The 18,633-nt window shown below is 35.7% G+C and overlaps 1 protein-coding gene across 4 annotated transcripts in view; it reads right to left on the bottom strand.

Moving 5' to 3' along the window:
* The window catches only part of ITCH (itchy E3 ubiquitin protein ligase), a 145,960-nt gene that overhangs the window by 3,905 nt on the left and 123,422 nt on the right, over nucleotides 1-18,633 (bottom strand). For all 4 annotated transcript variants that reach the window (XM_003983597.6, XM_011280854.4, XM_006929828.5 and 1 more), the window contains 8 exons: nucleotides 15,923-16,011; nucleotides 13,808-13,967; nucleotides 13,439-13,572; nucleotides 12,968-13,108; nucleotides 7,507-7,627; nucleotides 6,958-7,062; nucleotides 4,069-4,165; nucleotides 239-311 (listed from right to left, as the gene is read on the bottom strand). In XM_003983597.6, the coding sequence (XP_003983646.1) occupies nucleotides 239-311; nucleotides 4,069-4,165; nucleotides 6,958-7,062; nucleotides 7,507-7,627; nucleotides 12,968-13,108; nucleotides 13,439-13,572; nucleotides 13,808-13,967; nucleotides 15,923-16,011 (920 nt within the window). The remainder of the gene's footprint in view (nucleotides 1-238; nucleotides 312-4,068; nucleotides 4,166-6,957; nucleotides 7,063-7,506; nucleotides 7,628-12,967; nucleotides 13,109-13,438; nucleotides 13,573-13,807; nucleotides 13,968-15,922; nucleotides 16,012-18,633) is intronic.

The following is an 18,633-nucleotide window of genomic DNA, read 5'->3' on the forward strand; positions in this document are numbered from 1 at the left end:
AATAACTTAAAACTGGTTAACTGTTACTACTCTGTAAATCTACTAAATATCACTGAGTTTAAATGAATAACCTTATAATCTTTAGTTTTATGGTATATAAATTATACCTTGATAAAGCTGTTAAAAATAACTCAACACCATGGGAAAAAATATTTCATTTCCAATTTCCAGGAGGCTTTAATACCTACAAGGTAACTGGGAAAAGGCTATTTTTTCAACTCTTTCTGATTTTACTTACCAGGTATGACTTCTGGGTAACCAGTTTTCTTTCCCAACTTTTTCAATGCAGAATTTCTGTGGTCCATTGCTCCCTAAAACAGTGAAATCAACAGTCTGATACTCAAGTGGTTCAAATTGTGACCTTCTCTGTTCAGCAGCATCAGCATCACCAGGGAAGTTATTAGAATCACAAATCCATAGGCCCCACCCAAAGCCTACTAAATGGAATCAGAAACTTTGGGATAAGGCTCAGCAGTGTGTGTCTGAACAAGCTTCCAGATGATTCTGATGAGTGCTAATGTTTGAGAACCAATTTGTCAATGTATGCCTAAGAGAAGAAAATGCAGTTTTTTTTAAAGAAATTGCAATTTTATCTAGCTTTCTTTTGCCAGAATAATAGAATGCTATAAATAATAACAGAACACCTAAAAAGCTCGATTTTAGCTTTAAACACAACAGGGAAACTACAATCCACTGTCTTACACAATAAAACTTGGTTTAAACATTAAATTGTTAAAACTTTATAAAATGTAAACAGCCTAGTTAATTCAGTATTAACAATGCTTGTGCTTATAGGTCCTATAGAACATACCCTTACAAACTTACACTCAGTTCTTGCCTCTCATTTATCTTTTGTTGTAGACAGAGTGAATGGGGACCTTATAAGCACTGGTTTTCTAAAAGGTCACTACCAAGCCCTAGAAATAATCATTTGTAGTCACAATGATTAGTGGTGCTACTCGACTTCTTTAATTATTACAGGGTGCCACGCAAAATAAATGTTCTATAATGTGTGAGACAGTCATACTCAATGAATTTTCTTATGACCCACTCAACTAAACCCAGTACATATATGAATTGGCAGTACTTTTGATTTATAGTATCAAAGTGTTTGCACAGTTATGCTAAAAGCCTAGTAAAGAAATGGTTATTGTGCAAAAGGCTAGTTAAAATTATTCAATAATTAACCTCAAAATTATGTTAATTTACTCTAAACATTCTCTCTTTTCGATATACTACAGCATTTCTAACCACAAAGATGGAACGTTTTAATAGTACTAATTAATACTTAACGGAAGAGTCCAGATTACATTCAATAGACACAGAGTCAAAAATTAAAACAGAGAAATAGGAAATGAAGGAATTTTAGTGAATTTCACTAATAAAGGCTATTTTACAAATATGTCATATCATCCTGAAAGTTTCTAAAACTTTATGGAATGTTAAGACATCAAGTTGTATACATGATATACACTGAAATTATTTTGGGTTGCCTGTTGTTTTCAATCTTCTTCTAACACTGTCCCCAAACCAAACAAGTTCTATGTGGACTCTTGTACCTATGTTCCTAATTTTCAACCCATTTCTACTTTCAAATAGTATGATCTCTGAGGACTTTTTAATCAATCAGAGCCTTGGCCTGTGGTGGAACTTCATCACAGACACTACCTCATTTTTCTCCACTTTGATCATCTGTAATTTATTTTGGCAGGTCTATTATCCTTATTCCATTTAGATTATTTCCCTCCTTTTCTTATATTTATTTAAGTCAATTATTTCTTGTTCTCTTTTTTCATATTCTAGTGTTTCTTATACAGAAAGGTTTCTCTGATCTTATCTTAAACCCAAGTCTTTTTAAGTAGGAACAGGTATTTACTAATTAGTGTCTTCTAACAGTTGTTCCCAAATACATATGTATCAAAATAAATATTATTTCATTATGAGTCACTTCTTAAAAATTTTAGTTGGTGCTTAAGTTTATGTATATTTTTTAGAGATTATAGACACTTTTATTTCATACCTACCAATTTCATTCCAGAATATTAAAGAGGAGATTATAAATATTTGTTATAGAAATGGGATGTCAGATCTGTCAAGGGTTGAGAACTATCACATTAAATTATATACTTCACTCTTAACAACTTTCTCTTCCTACACTGACTGGAAGATTCAACCAGATGGCCTCTAAAATTGTATGAAGCACAATCTCGTCTCTGCCTTCCACAGGTATCCTCCTATGTTGTTTTAAACAGCTCCACCTAACTCCAAATATTACTTCTAAGAGCAGACCTAGTTCTCATCTCTTTAATGATTAAATCTAACTTACACTGAAACTGGTACCAATTTTCTCCTCATTTTGGTCATTACCTTACTTCCCCAACCACCAACATGGTTTTTCTTTTTCAATCTAGAGACCATTCTCAAAGGTGCCCCTCTCCAAAAACTTACTTAGTAATAATCCTTCTCTGAGACCTTGCTAGCACTGGATTAAAAACCTTCTTCCAGGGGGTGCCTGGGTGGCTCAGTCGGTTAAGCCTCCGACTTCAGCTCAGGTCACGATCTAACGGTCCGTGAGTTCGAGCCCCGCGTCGGGCTCTGGGCTGATGGCTCAGAGGCTGGAGCCTGCTTCCGATTCTGTGTCTCCCTCTCTCTCTGCCCCTCCCCCATTCATGCTGTCTCTCTCTGTCTCAAAAATAAATAAACGTTAAAAAAAAAATTAAAAAAACAAAACAAAACAAAACAAAAACCTTCTTCCATATTGCTTCTGAGAAACCAGAATATTTATTTCTCCTCTTCACTCTCTGGACTTGCCTTTAAGTTTGGCTCTAGGCTATTTCTAGCTCATCCCTAAACACAGGTGTTTCTAAGCATCTCTGAATTTGATTTCTGCATAAACCAACTTATTCTAATAGCTTCAAGCATCACTGCTCCCATGACTCTACTTTCCTTCTCTACTCTTACCTCTAAACCCCTATGAGCAACACCTGTTAAACTGCCCTTCTGCTCCCTGGTTTTCCACTTGGTTGTCTGGCAGTTGCTTTGAACTCAAGAGGTTCTAAGCCAATCATTATCCTCCCTCAATACCTCTAAACCATGTTCTTTACACTTCACAACTCTATTTCTTCATTTTTCAAAACATGGTTTTATCCTGGACATTCTTCCTTTATTAGCTCATCTTCTGTTCAAGTCCTTTTCTAACTTTGGAACCTCTCTAGCATTTATCCCTTCTTTTCCATCTCTATTTCCATCTCCTAAGATCAGGTTCTCACCATTGCTCCAATATTTTCTTCCTATGCATGGTATACCTTGCTATCAAATTTTCATAATATGCAGCTTCAGCAAGTTTTCTGCTCTTCAAAAAGTTTCATAGCTTCCAATACTCTCAGAATAATGTCCAAATTCTTCTGGTCTAGCTTTTAAAGTAACTGTATCCAACACTGCCTACTTAGTTCTTCAATTCTGACTCTCTGCTTCAGCTGAAGCAGGCTTAGGGATCACAACTTCTTTTCTCCTATGGTACGTGGCATTATGCTGGTGTTAAAGATTTGAATTTACTTAAGTTATTATCAGTCACAAAAGTACTTCCATGGTCATTCATTTCCAAACAACATACATTTTGATCAGTAACTACTATGTGACAAGCACTATGCAAGACACCAGAAATAGAAAGATAGAGCTCTGTATCTCATGGAGCTCCAGGTATAATAGAGAAGAATGTTAAACACATCATTAAAATATAGTATAGTACAACCAACAGTGCCTGGCTCATAGGAGACACTAAAATGTTTGCCAAATGACTGAATGACCAAACAGATTTACATATATAAGATCAGTAAGATCACTATTCTATGAAGTTAAAATGTGGGATCTAGTCTTAAGATAAAAAACTTCTAGAGGTAAGGATTACAAAGTGATTTGAAAGTTTACACAAATCCAGGTTAACTATGACTAGTTAGGAAAAGGGCTATTCTTTTCTTTGTTATTCCTGAGCTATCCACACTGATTTGAATGTAACAGCAGCGTGATAAACAATTTTCTGTATAGGAAAAGTGATCCTGTCTCACATACCCATGAGGTCAGCAAATCCTCCAACTGGCAATCGACAAGTTCCAGTAACAAACTGCAGAAGTCTCATTCTCTTCTCATTATCAATTTCTTTAACAAACTGTTTTAAAAAAAAAAACACATGTAAAGAGATATATAGGTCTTATGTTACATTTAGCATACATAAGAATGAAAAACAATCATTTCAAATGAACTCCCAGTGTTAGATGCACTAGATAATGACTATACCCACTACCGTGTGCATGTTTGTCAAAGCCCTATCAACTTTCCCCTATATAAATCTTAGGACCACATCCTTTTAAGGAGATAGAAAAAAGAAAGGTGCCCTGGGTCTAAGAGTTCCCTACTCATGAAGTCTCAAGATTAGCTCTTCCAGAGCAGCCCGTTCTTTTTCCCCACAGATCTGTCCTATAGGATATTCATGTGGTTACATAGGACACAGAGCCTGAGTCAGTATGAGCTTTTTGGTTTTATGAACAAATGAAATCAAGTTCATAGAATTCTGACCCAGATATTTCCCAATAACCTCTCTCTCTCAATGTTCTCTAGGTTTTGGTGCAGCTATACACTGCCACAATCAGGTGCCTTTCAACTCCTACAACTCTGACTCAAAACATTAGGTTTCTGGAGGATGCTTTCTAGCCTGTAGCACAAGTATTTTGGTCCAGCCAAATTATTTTTTTTTGTCAAATATTTTAAAATTCTAATCCTATTTGCTATAGAAGTTTGGTTCATTTGAGTTTCTTAGGAATTTCTTTACATAAGTAAGAGACATTTAAAAAAATTTTTTTTTAGCGTTCATTTATTTTTAAGACGATGCGAGAGACAGAGTGCAAGTGGCGGAAGGGCAGACAGAGGGAGACACAGAATCTGAAGCAGGCTCCAGGCTCTGAGCTGTCAGCACAGAGCCCAACGCAGGGCTTGAACTCACAAACCGTTAGATCATGACCTGAGCCGAAGTCGGATGCTTAACTGAGCCACCCAGGTGCCCCTGAGGCATTTTTTTTAATGTGGTAAAATATATGTAACACAAAATTTATCATTTTAAGCAAGAATTCAATGGCATTAAGTATGTTCACACTGTTGTGTAACCACTCCCACAATTTCTAGAACTTTATCATCCTAAACAAAAACTGTTGGGGCGCCTGGGTGGCGCAGTCGGTTAAGCGTCCGACTTCAGCCAGGTCACGATCTTGCGGTCCGTGAGTTCGAGCCCCGCGTCGGGCTCTGGGCTGATGGCTCAGAGCCTGGAGCCTCTTTCCGATTCTGTGTCTCCCTCTCTCTCTGTCCCTCCCCCGTTCATGCTCTGTCTCTCTGTCCCAAAAATAAATAAACTTTGAAAAAAAAAAAAATTAAAAAAAAAAAAAAACTGTTACCTCCTCATTCTGGCCACCCCCAACAGCCTCTGTTAACCTCTATTCTACTTTCTATCTCTATGAATTTGCCTATTTTAGATACCTCATATAAATGGAATCTTGGAATCATACAATATTTGTCCTTTTGTGATTGGCTTATTTCACTCAGCATTATATCCTTAAGGTTCATTCTGTTGTAACCTGCCAGAATTTCCTTTTTCTTTAAGACTGGATAACATTCCATTGTATATGTATATCACATTTTGTTTATCCATTCATCTGTTGATGGACACTTAAGTTGCTTTCACCTTTTGGCCATTGTGAATAATGCTGTTGTGACCATAGGTATGTAAGTATTTGAGTCCTTGCTTTCACTTCTTTGGGTATACCTAGGAGAACTGCCAGTCATGTTAATTTCTATGTTTAACTTTTCAAAGAGCCATTAAAATGTTTTCCAAAGTGGAGCACCACTTTACATTCCCATCAGCAATATATAAGAGTTCCAATTTCTCAACATCCTCAACAAGGATGATTATTTTCTATTTTCTGATAATAGCCATGCTAGTAATGGATATGAAATGGTACTTCATTATGCTTTTGACTTGCACTTCCCTAATGATTAGTGATTTGAGCATCTTCTCATGTCCTTATAGCAGACATTTTTTGAAGACACCATTACGATTCCAAACCAGTTCACCCTCTTAAGTTTTGCCTTCTGAATTATAGAATTCTTAGTGAGGTATGAATGATGAAAATCATACTTTAGGCTGTTCTAGAACATTCCAAAAGCATTCAGATCAAATGCAGGAGAACCATCATATAGAGAGGTCTTATACTCTGGGCAAAGGTGCAAAGTGTGTGTTGCTTACTCAGAAATAGTCTTTAAAAATGCTGCTGTAATCTTTTTTTTTTTTTTTTAATTTTAATTCCAGTATAATCAACATACAGTGTTATATTAGTTTCAGGTGTATAATATGTGATTCAATTCTATACATTACTCAGTACTCATCACGATAAGTGTATTCTTAAACCCCTTCACTTCTTTCACTCATATCCCATCCATCTCCCCTCTGGTACCCATTAGTTTGTTTTCTCTAGTTAAGAGTCTGTTTTTGGGGTTATCTTTTTCTTTGTCCATTTGTTTCTTAAATTCCATAAGTGAAATTATATGGTATTTGTCTTTCTCAGAACAACTTATTTCACTTAGTATTACACCCTCTAGATCCATCCATGTTGTTGCAAATGGCAAGATTTCATTTTTTTAAGATTTCATTCTTTTCATGGCTGAATAATATTCCATATATATGCACACACATATACACACACAAATTTTTTCTTTACCATTCATCTATCAGTGGACACTTGGGCTACTTCCATAATTTGGCTATTATGTAATATATTCATTTACTATAATGCATAGGATGGAATGAGGGCCTGAATACAGTAGGACATTTTGTTTTGTGACTTTTTCCATACATGGTAAGCAATTTCTAAAAAATTATAATGTGTCTGCCAACAGAAATAAACTGAGACAAACCTGCCAAAACCACATGATTTGTTTGCTTGTCCTAGTGTAATGACGGTAGATGGCATGTCTTTGCCAGTCATTCAAATCAATCTCTTGCATTCCACATAAAAGGACCTTTGGAGATTAAAAAAAAAAAAAGATTTCTTTAGGTAACTGTACAACCTATATAAAAATTCTTGATATACAGAAGAAAAGACTACTATTCAGCAACTCTCAAAAAATTAATCAGGAGGCTTTAGCTTATAACCTGTGCATCAGGAATGGTGTCCACATTGCTTATGAAGGTTAAGTTTCCACAGATGGTGTTATATATACACATACTCAGGCAAATTAGTCACTCACTGTAGAGAGGTTTTGATAGCAATACTTTTCTTGGGGGTAGCACTTTCATATACTTGGATAAATTATGGACTTTTTTAACCACCAGCGAGCTTCAAAACATCCTGCCAGCATAAAAAATACTACTTCTAACACAAAGATGAGAAAGTGAGCTGAAAGCAGACACCTGAAGGCATTATTTACCAGCATGCTGCAGAGGAAATAAGAAAAACTCATTACCTCTAATTCCTTTGCATCAAAGTATTGCAAATACTGCTGGGGAAGAATTTCATTAAAGCCCTCAAAGAAAGCTTGTGTCTGTTCTTCAACACCTCGAGACAACCTCCATTCAGCTACCATTCTGGTAAATAAATATTAAAAGAGCTATCAGGAAGTTTAGATTTTACCTTTGAATTCCAAGTATAAAAATAGTTTTTATAAACTTTATTATGAAAAATTTCAAATATTTATAAAAGTAGGATATAATGAACCCTATATCCCAGCTTCAACACACCACCAATATTATTTCATTATGCCCCTACCCATACCCTAGGTATCATATACTTTCATTTTAAACAGAAATAATTCAGCATGTATCTCTATAAGTCTCTTTTTGAAAATAACTACAATTCTATTATCACACAAAAAAGTGAATAGTAATTCTTTTATAGCCAAGTATTCGGTGCTCAAATTCTGATTGACTCAGTTTTTTTTTTTTAACATACTGCTTCAATCAAAATCTAAAAAGGGTTCATACGTTGCAAACATCTCTTAAGCTTCTTTTAGAGGTTTTCCCTTTGCAATTTTTTTCAATGAAAATACTTTTTAATGAAAATTCTCTAGTAGATACTCTAGATTTCAACTTATTTAAAAAAATTTTTTTTAACATTTATTTTTTTTTATTTTTATTTTTTATTTTTGAGTGAGAGAGAGAGAGAGAGAGAGAGAGAGAGAGAGGGAGGGAGGGAGAGGGAGAGAGCGAGACAATGCAAGCAAGGGAGGGGCAGAGAGAGAGGGAGACAGATTCTGAAGCAGGCTCCAGGCCCTGAGCTGTCAGCAGAGCCTGACACGGGGCTTGAGCCCATGAACCAGGAGATCATGACCTGAGCCAAAGTTGGATGCTTAACCAACTGAGCCACCCAGGTGCCCCCTTTTTAAACAATTTTAATGAGCAAACAAATATGGGTATTTTAGGCATTTGATCACTTGATGATAACTTATGATAACTAAAGTCCTAAAGTTTACTGTGAAGCCTATGAAATTTTGGGAATGGCAGTATAGGCTGTAGTGGATTAATGTGCCTGGTGATTATAATGATAAACTCTGGGCATATTATAATAGAACAACTATTTGAAGGCATCAGAGAGAAATCAAAAGCAGGCAAAAATTGCTGGGGATTAGATTCTTGAAGGATTTGCATTATGAATAGGCTTTTCTCCTGAGGGTACTTCCCAGTTTACATGGAGCGCAAGAGAATGAAGCTCAAATAAAAGGCAACAGTCTTATTGGGCTGAGGAAACCTGAGGATGGGAGCTTCAACCGGTCAACAGTTATGTAAAAATCCCAGAAAGAAAGAACACAAAGAGAAGGCACTCCCATCCAAATCTGCACAGTAATTTACTTCACATCCTTAGCTGATTGTTAAATACATGTGTGTAGCATGATGAGACTCCAAGGAACCCTGTGCAAAGCAAAAACCGAAAAGCCAAAGACCCAAGCAGAAATTTCAGCAGTTACCTAGTACCAGAGAGATAGAATGTTAGAGTTTACATCTCACAAAGTTACATGGTAAACACTTTAGGCTTTTCCTTGTAAGAAGTAAGGACCATGTTTTAGGAATAAAGGGAAAATGGAAATAGACCAGCTCTAGCAAGCTTCCAAAGGATCAATGTGATCTGTCCTTCATTTAACTGCCTGTCAAAACAAAGTCAATATTCTTCAGAGGAAGAAAAAAGAATCCAGAGTCTACCATGTATCATCCACAATTAAAAAAAAAAAAAAAAAAAAAAGGCCTGCAAAGAAGCAGGAAAATGTGACTCATAATAAAAGAAAAAAGTTTATAGAATTAGGCCCACAGACAGCCTAATGTTGAAGTTAGCAGAGACTTTTTTCTTTTTGTTTTTTGAGAGATGAGCAAGGGAGAGGCAGAGGGAGAGAGAATGCCAAGCAGGCTCCATGCTCATTGGGGAGCCTGATGCAGGGATCTATCCGATGACCATGGGATGATGATGGCCTGAGTCAAAATCAAGAATCGGACGCTCAACAAACTGAGCCATCCAGGTGCCCCACCGGAGACTTTTTAAAAGGCTATTAAAATGTATTAAAAATTTATAGGATAAGATGGACAAAATGGGTAAAGAGATGGGGATTCTCATCACAGACACTCTTAAAAGAACCAAACGAAAATTACAAAATATCTGAGTATCTGTAACGAAAATTTTATTGAATGGACTTACGAGCAGTGAATTCAAAAGTAGGTCAATCAAAATGGTGCAAACTAAAAGGGCAGAAAAAAAGATAAAAAATATATAGAGTATCTGAGAACCATGGGATGGTATCAAAGATTAAACATGCATCTAAGTGAAGTCTGAAGTATGTAGAGAAGGAATGAAGCAAAAGGAACATCCATAAAGATCCAGTCCCTGAATTTTCCAAAATGGCTGAAATGGCATCAATCACAGATACAGGAAGCTCAGCAAATGCCAAGTAGGATAAATATAATCATAATTAGGTACAGCAGAGTCAAATGCAAAAAAGCAAAATTAAAGAGAAATGCTTTGAAAAACCACAGAAAACAGACATTCAGAAAAAAACATTAAAAAAACCCCAATGGCTCTCATATCAAAAATAACAGAAATAACAGAATGACATTATTGAAAGAAAGTGCTAAAAATGAGGGAAAAAAAACCCTATAAATTTAGAATTCTAAATCCGATGAAAATATCCTTTAAAACTGAAGGTGGTATAAAGATGCCTTCAGATAAAAGCTGAAAGAATTTATTGCCAGCAATTGCACAGAGAAAAATTATACAGGAAGTTTTTAAAACTGATCCCAGATGGAAAAATAGATCTGTGGGAAGAAATGAAGACAACCAGAAATGATAATGTGAGTAATGTAAAAGACTACTTTTTCTTAATTTCTTAAAAAATCTAGTAATTGGGGGTACCTGGGTAGCTCAGTTGGTTAAACTGAGATTTCATCTCAGGTCATGATCTTGCAGTTTGTAGGATCAAGCCCCACATTGGGCTCTACGCTGACAATGAACAGAGCCTGCTTGGGATTCTCTCTCTCCTTCTCTCTCTGTGCCCCTCCCCTGCTCATACTCTCTCTCTCAAAATAAATAAATAACATTAAAAAAAATCTAGTAATTGTGCAATGATGTAGGTGGAACTAAGAGAGTATATAATGCTAAGTGAAATAAGTCAGAGAAAGACAAATACCTACACATGATTTCACTCATATGTGGACTTAAAAAAAAAAACAAAAACAAAACCATGGAGGGGAAAAAGAGAGGCAAACCAAGAAATCGACTCTTATACAGAGAACAAATTGATGGTTACCAGAGGGGAGCTGGGTGTGGGAATGGGAGAAACAAGTGATGGATATTAAGGAGATGGATATTCTCACAAGAAACACTGTGAGAAACATTGGGTGTTGTATGGAAGTGGTGAATCACTAAACTGTACATTTGAAACTAATATTACATTGTATGTTAACTAACTGGAATTTAAATAAAAACTAAAAAAAATCGAGTAATTGCTTAAAGCAAGAGGTAATAAAGTATTATGTGGTTTGTAAGGTAAGAAATATGACAACAATTGCACAAACGGCTAGAGATAACTAAAATTACACTATTATAAGCCTTTTACATTGTACAAGTAGTAATATAATATCAATCATAAGTTATATAGTGTTAAGTGAGAAATTCAGGATATAGATGATAATCAGAGCAGTCACTAAAAAAATTAAAGAGGGATAGCTTAAAAAAAAAATCCAACAGAACAGACTATAAAACCTAAAATTTACTCTATTAAAGGCAGGAAAGGAGGAACAAAGGAAATTAGGATAAATAAGAAACATATAGCAAGGTGACAGACTTAAGTCCAACCATATCAGTAATCATATTAAATGTGAATACACTAAACACTGCATTTAAAAAGCAAAGATTATCAGAATGGATAACAATAGTTAAGACGCAAGAATATGCTGCTTGTAAGGAATACTTTATTTTTTTTTAAGTTTATTATTTATTTTGATAGAAAGCATGAGTGGGGGAGGGACAGAGAGAGGAGAGAGAGAATCTCAAGCAGGCTCCACATGGTCAGCGCAGAGCCTGATGTGGTGGTGCTCGAACTCACAAACTGTGAGACCATGACCTGAGCTGAAGCTGGATTCTTAACTGACTGAGCTACCCAGGCATCCCGAGAAACACACTTTAAATACAGACACAGACAGGACTGAAAAGTAAAGGAGAGAGGAAGATCTATTATGCAAATACTAATCACAGAAGGCTGGAGTGAATATGTTAATATTTAAAAAGTAGAAAACCAAGCAAGAGACAGAAGCTGGCACTCAAGAAGCAGCAGATATGTGAAAACTAATCCTGATGTGACAGAATTGGTGTTGAGAATATGTGAATAAACTAATGACCCTTGAGACTAAAGTATGAATGAATGCAAAGCATAAGAGGATACATAATAAATTATTTTACTTATAAATTTTATCTGATCTTACAATATTCCCCACAAACATATCTGCATATAAACTGGAGATTATTTTCAATGACTTGGTGTTAGATAGCATAGTGGTTATAGAACCGGTATTTAAAAGAGATCTAGCACTATTTCTACCCTTAAAACTCCCACTTTTGGAGAAAAAGTAAAAGTTCTATATGACCAAAATTTTTTTCTATCACTTTATAAATATTAAAAATTGTGGCTAAACTGAAAATATACCAAGAAAGGGGGTATAAAACCTATCAGTATCCATTAGATTAATTCTGTGTAAAGTTCAGTTTGAGTTAACCTGCAGGATAGTCTCTCTACTCTGCTGCCTCCATAAGAATCTGTTCTCTCATTATTTTGCTGCTAGACTTGTTAAAAGAGAAATTTAGACTGATTGTCTACTGAATTTGGTCCTTAATTTCTTGTAATCTGGCTTCTGTATCTACCACGTGGATGTAGTTCTAACTGTTGTCTTAAGGGTTATTAAATTTATTAGCCTCCACATCTTTTAAAGATTCCTTATTTTCCTTGGCCTCTGAAATGCAGGATATGGCAGAATGGGATATCAACTCTGAGCTGCCTGACAGCACCACCACACGTCATGCTTCCCTTTTTACTATTTGTGACTTGTGCTTTCCAGTCTTCATATCTCTGTTCTTAACTTGTTCTCATTTCTGCACAACTCAATCTTCCCCAACCTTCAAGGTTCCCCAACCTCCATGGTTACAACCAGATGAAATGATGTCTCCCTCCTTTGACTTGAATAAGCACTTTTCTTATTCCTCTCTCAACATACTCGTAAGGTAGAAAGTGATCAATCATGTCCTTAATTATACATGATCAGTTCTCTTAATGATTAGTAAAAAGGCCAACAATATTTTTTGAAATACTGTCCACTAGTACCACTAGGCAATTATCAATGTGCTGTAGCCCAAAAGAAAGGCTACATTATATCAAAAGGAACATTCTCTCTCACCTGATATATTCCTCTTTATTTTCTTCTGTCACAAGAATATTGCCACCATTAGGTTTCAAATCATGACTCTTGATTTCACCTAAAATTTCTTTATCGACAGAGAAGTACATTTCCAAACCACATTCCTCAATATTGTTTTCTCTGCACAAATGAAATTAACATTATTTGTTATACAAATTCAATCATATAAAAAGTATTTAAGTAAAGGATTGTGTTCTTCAATAATCACTATAAAACTATACCACCAAAATAATAAGAAAACTGGAAAGATTATGCTCTAAATCATCACATTTTTGCCTAAGATCTTGGGTACATTCTGCAAAATTTATCATATTGAATAATGAGACAAGTCTAATACAGATTATTTAAATTCAATAAACCAATTACAAGCTTTCAGTTGAGGTAAGTTATCAGCACCATAATGAAAGCATATAGACTCTATTTTGATAAATTAAACGGAAACAAACTTACTTAACCCAGATGAGAGAATTGTAAAATTCTGGATCAATAGATTCTAAATCCTTGAGTCCAACTGGTTTGTTCAATATACGCTTATAGAATGGCAAAGAAAAACCTGTGTCTATGAATTTCCCATGGAACAAAGCCTATATAAGAAGAAAATAATACCATTTATGATAATTTTATAATAGAACGTTAGATTAATTCTTCACTTAAAGCTTCCTTGTCATCTATTAGGGCACATTTTTGGGAAAAGGGCAAATGTAACAAACTAATCTTAAAAAATGTCTTAGTGATGAGAAAATTCCAAATGAGTTAAAGAAATAATGATTTAGTATTGTTGAATTAGCAAAGTAAACACAGTTCTCTATCTGTACTTACCATGGCAATAAACCTGCCAATAAAACGAAAATATTTCAGGTGATCTGGATTGATGTAAGAAGCAGGATTAATCTGCAGGCAGTAGTTATCCTTTCCTGCATATTCAAACAGGCAATACATGGGGTTCAACACCTCGTGTGACAAAAGAAAGAACCACTCTCTGAAAACAAAAGAAAATTTAGGGTGAAAAAAAACCATGCCAAGAAATCAAAGAGCAGAGCTACAAAGTTCTCAGGAATCTACATTCCTCAGCTGGTGACAGTTTCCTAATTCCTTGTTGATTTTTACTGCTTCATTTCAAACATCCATTTTAGAGAGAGGATATTTACACACTGCATATTATTATATTTCAAAGAATCTAAGACATCATCGACTTAAAAGACATCATTACTTGATGAACCACTAAAAATTTTTCTAATTATAATTGTATTACACAGCCCAATGTCAGAGACATTAAATATGAAAATGTTAGTCTTAGAATCAATGAAATACTATATAGAGTCGTTTAAAATTCACTATTAACCCATGTCGTTGGAGCAGCTGAAAGAAGTCTAATAGTACTCCCACCTGTTCCTAAACATCATGGTGTTCCTCAAGTGCCACAGCTCTCTAAATCTTAGATAAATATGGAAAAACTTCCAATTTCACAAAGACAATAAAACACTTAATTCAAGACACTCCTTCGTTAGAAAAATGCTCTGAGAAGCTCTAATTCAAGTGTTGTGAAAATACCAACCAGTATTAATGTAAGATTATAGTGACTATGTAACTTGGATGGGCCTAATAGAACAGTAGGCAGAATCGATTTGGGACAATACAGGTGTGTCTGAGATTTCTTTTCCGGTAGGAAAGTTCATGGCCTCTGATGATAATGCTACTTCTACTTATTAACACTATTTGATTTTCTAATTAAGAATAAATGATTGCCCTCCTCCTGAAATAGCTTTAACCTGTACAAAATTAAATGTTTCTACTCATTACTTCACACATTTTTATTTATTTATTTTTTTTTAATTTTTTTTCTTCAACGTTTTTATTTATTTTTGGGACAGAGAGAGACAGAGCATGAACGGGGGAGGGGCAGAGAGAGAGGGAGACACAGAATCGGAAACAGGCTCCAGGCTCTGAGCCATCAGCCCAGAGCCTGACGTGGGGCTCGAACTCACGGACGGCGAGATCGTGACCTGGCTGAAGTCGGACGCCCAACCGACTGCGCCACCCAGGCGCCCCACTTCACACATTTTTAAATGTGAATTTTAATACATTCGTAAATAAGAACTACTAAAATGTAGCCATCATTCAGTAAACATACAAAAACAGAGGGTCTGAACTAAGTCATTAATAAACACTATTTTTACTCTTCACAATAATCCTAGAAAAGTAGATGACTATTCTCATTTTACAGATGAAGATACTTGCCCTAGGTTGTAGAAAAAGGATTCAAATCCAGTTTTGACTCCAAGTCCTTGCTTTCCACACTGCCACTGCTATACAGATATTTAACCTGATGTGCTAGATTGTTATGGAATAAACAAAGGAATTTCTTACTTGAGTCAATCTTCTAGGGTTTGATTAGAAGCTCCAATATTGAGAGCTGAATTTAAAAATTTTAACTATTTTACATAGCCCTCTGTATTCTTAAAACAAATATATTAATCTCAGTTGGGAATTGAAGGGCCATTATCTGTATCAGTAATCTGTGATGGGGAAGATAACCTGATTGCTACAGGACCTTCTATGCTCTGTGGAACAGACACGAAGTGCTAGACTGAACACTGGCTTCTGGTTTGATGATTCAAAGCTTATATCCAGGTTTTAGAGCTTAGTTATATCCCTTAGGTGAGTCTCTAAACTCCATTATTACTTGTAAAATTCTATCTCACAGGGTTATCCTGAGGATTAAAATGAATGATGTGGGGGAAATCAACTTGCAGCACCTTAGAAAGTGCTGAATTAGCATTTGCTGAAATTCTATAGCTACAGCATAATAAAGGTACAATAATTTGCTACATTTCGTTTTCCTGAAATATAAGATTGAGAAAATACTTGCAAGCAAAGTGTAATGATACCTTTGGAAGAAAGGAACTAAGTTCTGAGTATTCATATTATCACTACCTTGCTACACCTCCATAATCTAAACCTTCTTCTCCTGGAAAAATCACCCACAAACGTCTTCGCAGATCTTGGGGATTGAAGCTCATTATCTACAAAACAATAAAGTAAAAGAATTGGTAAAAGCAGTTGTTGACACACCATTCCACCACTTCCAGGTTTGAAATGTTCTTCATTATAGGTAACTTAAATTCCCCATGACATAGAAGGATGTTTGTGATCTAGTCAATACCACATATACAGAAAATACATTAAAGTTTTATGTTTTATGTATTATACACCTCTATACTTTAATATACTTTATAGATACAGAGCGTGAACGCACAGGTAAGTGGGGGAGGGACAAAGAAAGAGGGAGACACAAAATCTGAAGCAGGCTCCAGGCTCTGAGTTGTCAGCATAGAGCCCGATGTGGGGCTCGAACCCACGGACTGCAAGATCATGACCTGGGCCAAAGTCAGATGCTTAACCGACTGAGCCACCCAGGCTCCCCTAAAAAATCTTACTTTTGACTTACAAAGTTGCTTCTGTCACTTGCTTAGAGCAGAGTAACCATGGGCATGGTCCTTTGTTAAGTCATTTGAGTGGGAAAAACCACTTGGTTTGGTTAAGTTTGGGTTTGTTTTATAGCTAAAAGGTACACATGTTAGCAAATGGCTAACCTGGAAATGAAAACCAGTGGCTGAAGAAAGAATATAGTTAACTTTGGAAATGGAAACTTATAAATACCTGGAAAAATACTCAAATTCTGTGTCCTACTATAGTGGTTAATAAGATCATCTTCATATTTGAAGGGCAGCACCATTACTGAACTATAATGAATAGATCATCTGGGTTTTTTCTTTGTAAAACTATGTAATTACTTGACTAAAATTGGGCCAACAGAACATTATAAGTATTACTCTTAGAATAAAAGTAACCGGACCTGGACAAAAAGAGGATTTAATGTCTCTATTTTATGAAAGTAGAATGAACTCTTACATTTAAATATCCAGAGAGGCTCAGTAAGTAACCTGCTTATGCCAGCCAGGGCTCAGTTCCCACAAAACATATACATTAGTTACATGAATTCATATCCCACTAAAAAAAAAAAAAATCCCTGATGTAGCAAAAAAATTCAATGCTTATGACAAATATTCTACAAATAGTATATTCGCTATATAGCACTGCAAATGAAAGATATTAAAGGTTAAAACATTTCTTTTTATTGGTTTGTTTGTTTCTTGCTCCCTTGGGCTATTCCTTGTCCCTGTGGCTGCTCCCCCAAACCTATGGCTGTTACTGATTTCTCTTGTTATTCCCCCAAATCTGAGACTGTTCCCCTGGAAATTCTGGTTGTTCTTTTTGTCCTGTGTCTGATACCTGAAGACTTGCTGTTCCCTGGAAAAACTACTTTTAAGTAGTAGCCTTTAATAAATGACTAATATTAAAAAATTTTTTTAAATAAAAAAATTTTCCCCCATGAGCAAAAACACTACTGCAAAACAACTTTACCACTTAGAAAGAACATTTGATGCTAATTTTGCTATCAGATTTGTCTTTCTTCCAAAGCAATCAAATTTTTCTCAAATATTTGACATTTATTTGATGGATGTCAAATCTAGGGTGACAATTTTATTTTAAAGTGTTTATTTATGTTGAGAGACAGAGAGAGCATGAGCAGTGGAGGGGCAGAGAGAGAGGGAGAGAGATCCTAAGCAGGCTCCATGCTGCCAGTGCAGAGCTCTGTGTGGAGCCTGAACACATGTACCATGAGATCCTGACCTGAACCGAAATCAAAAGTTGGATGCTTATTAACCGACTGAGCCATTCAGGTGTTCCTATAGTGACAATTTTAAACAACTGTTTAGTACCACCTGGTCTGTCATTCTGCAATAGTCTTTAGGTTTCAAAAGTCAAAAAATTAAGGGACATTTAATCATTTAAAACATTTAAAGACGTTTTGCATCTTTTTAACACTACAATAGTAAGTTATGTTCCAAGAAACCAGCCCACCAGAGATTGACTACACAGTTGTTATGAATATGAAAATCAGAAGTAGGTAATGACTAGGGTGGGGAATGGCCTTGGAAACCTACATCAGATCAAGAGAATCATTCATAATTCTCGAAATGCTCTTAGTCAAGCTCTGCTGCTAGAAAGTTATCTGCTCCCACTTAGGAGGATGCCAATTGGCTTTACCCTTCAATGTTAATTATTGAGGTTCCATTAGGAAATGTACATTACTGTTTCTGAAACCAAGTAGCCAGGTATCTCAGCCAATCTGTCAACCATCTCAGATAATCTCTTTTCCCTCTGCATTCATTTTGAAGCTGTAACTGCCACAATTATCACATGGGCTTGATAATAAAAAATTATGTCCAGGAGTGCCTGGGTGGCTCAGTCAGTTAAGCACTTGACTCTGGATTTCGGCTCAGGTCATGAACTCGTGGTCTGTGAGTTTGAGCCGTGTTGTGTTCTGTACTGACAGCATGGAGCCTGCTTGGAAATCTCTCTCTCCCTTTCTCTCTGCCCCTCCCCCACTTGTGCTCACTAGCTTGCTCTCTCTCCTCTCAAAATAAATAAATAAACATTAAAAAAATCACATCCATATCTGGCTATAAAATTAGGACTAAGTAGATGTTTGTGTTTTAAGATAGGTTTTCATTGGTCATTTTAATCTTCCTTACAACCAAATCACTTAACATTTATTTGCAGTTGGTGTTAAGTTGCAA

This window comes from Felis catus, chromosome A3 (assembly GCF_018350175.1).
Source record: "Felis catus isolate Fca126 chromosome A3, F.catus_Fca126_mat1.0, whole genome shotgun sequence".
NCBI lineage: Eukaryota > Metazoa > Chordata > Mammalia > Carnivora > Felidae > Felis > Felis catus.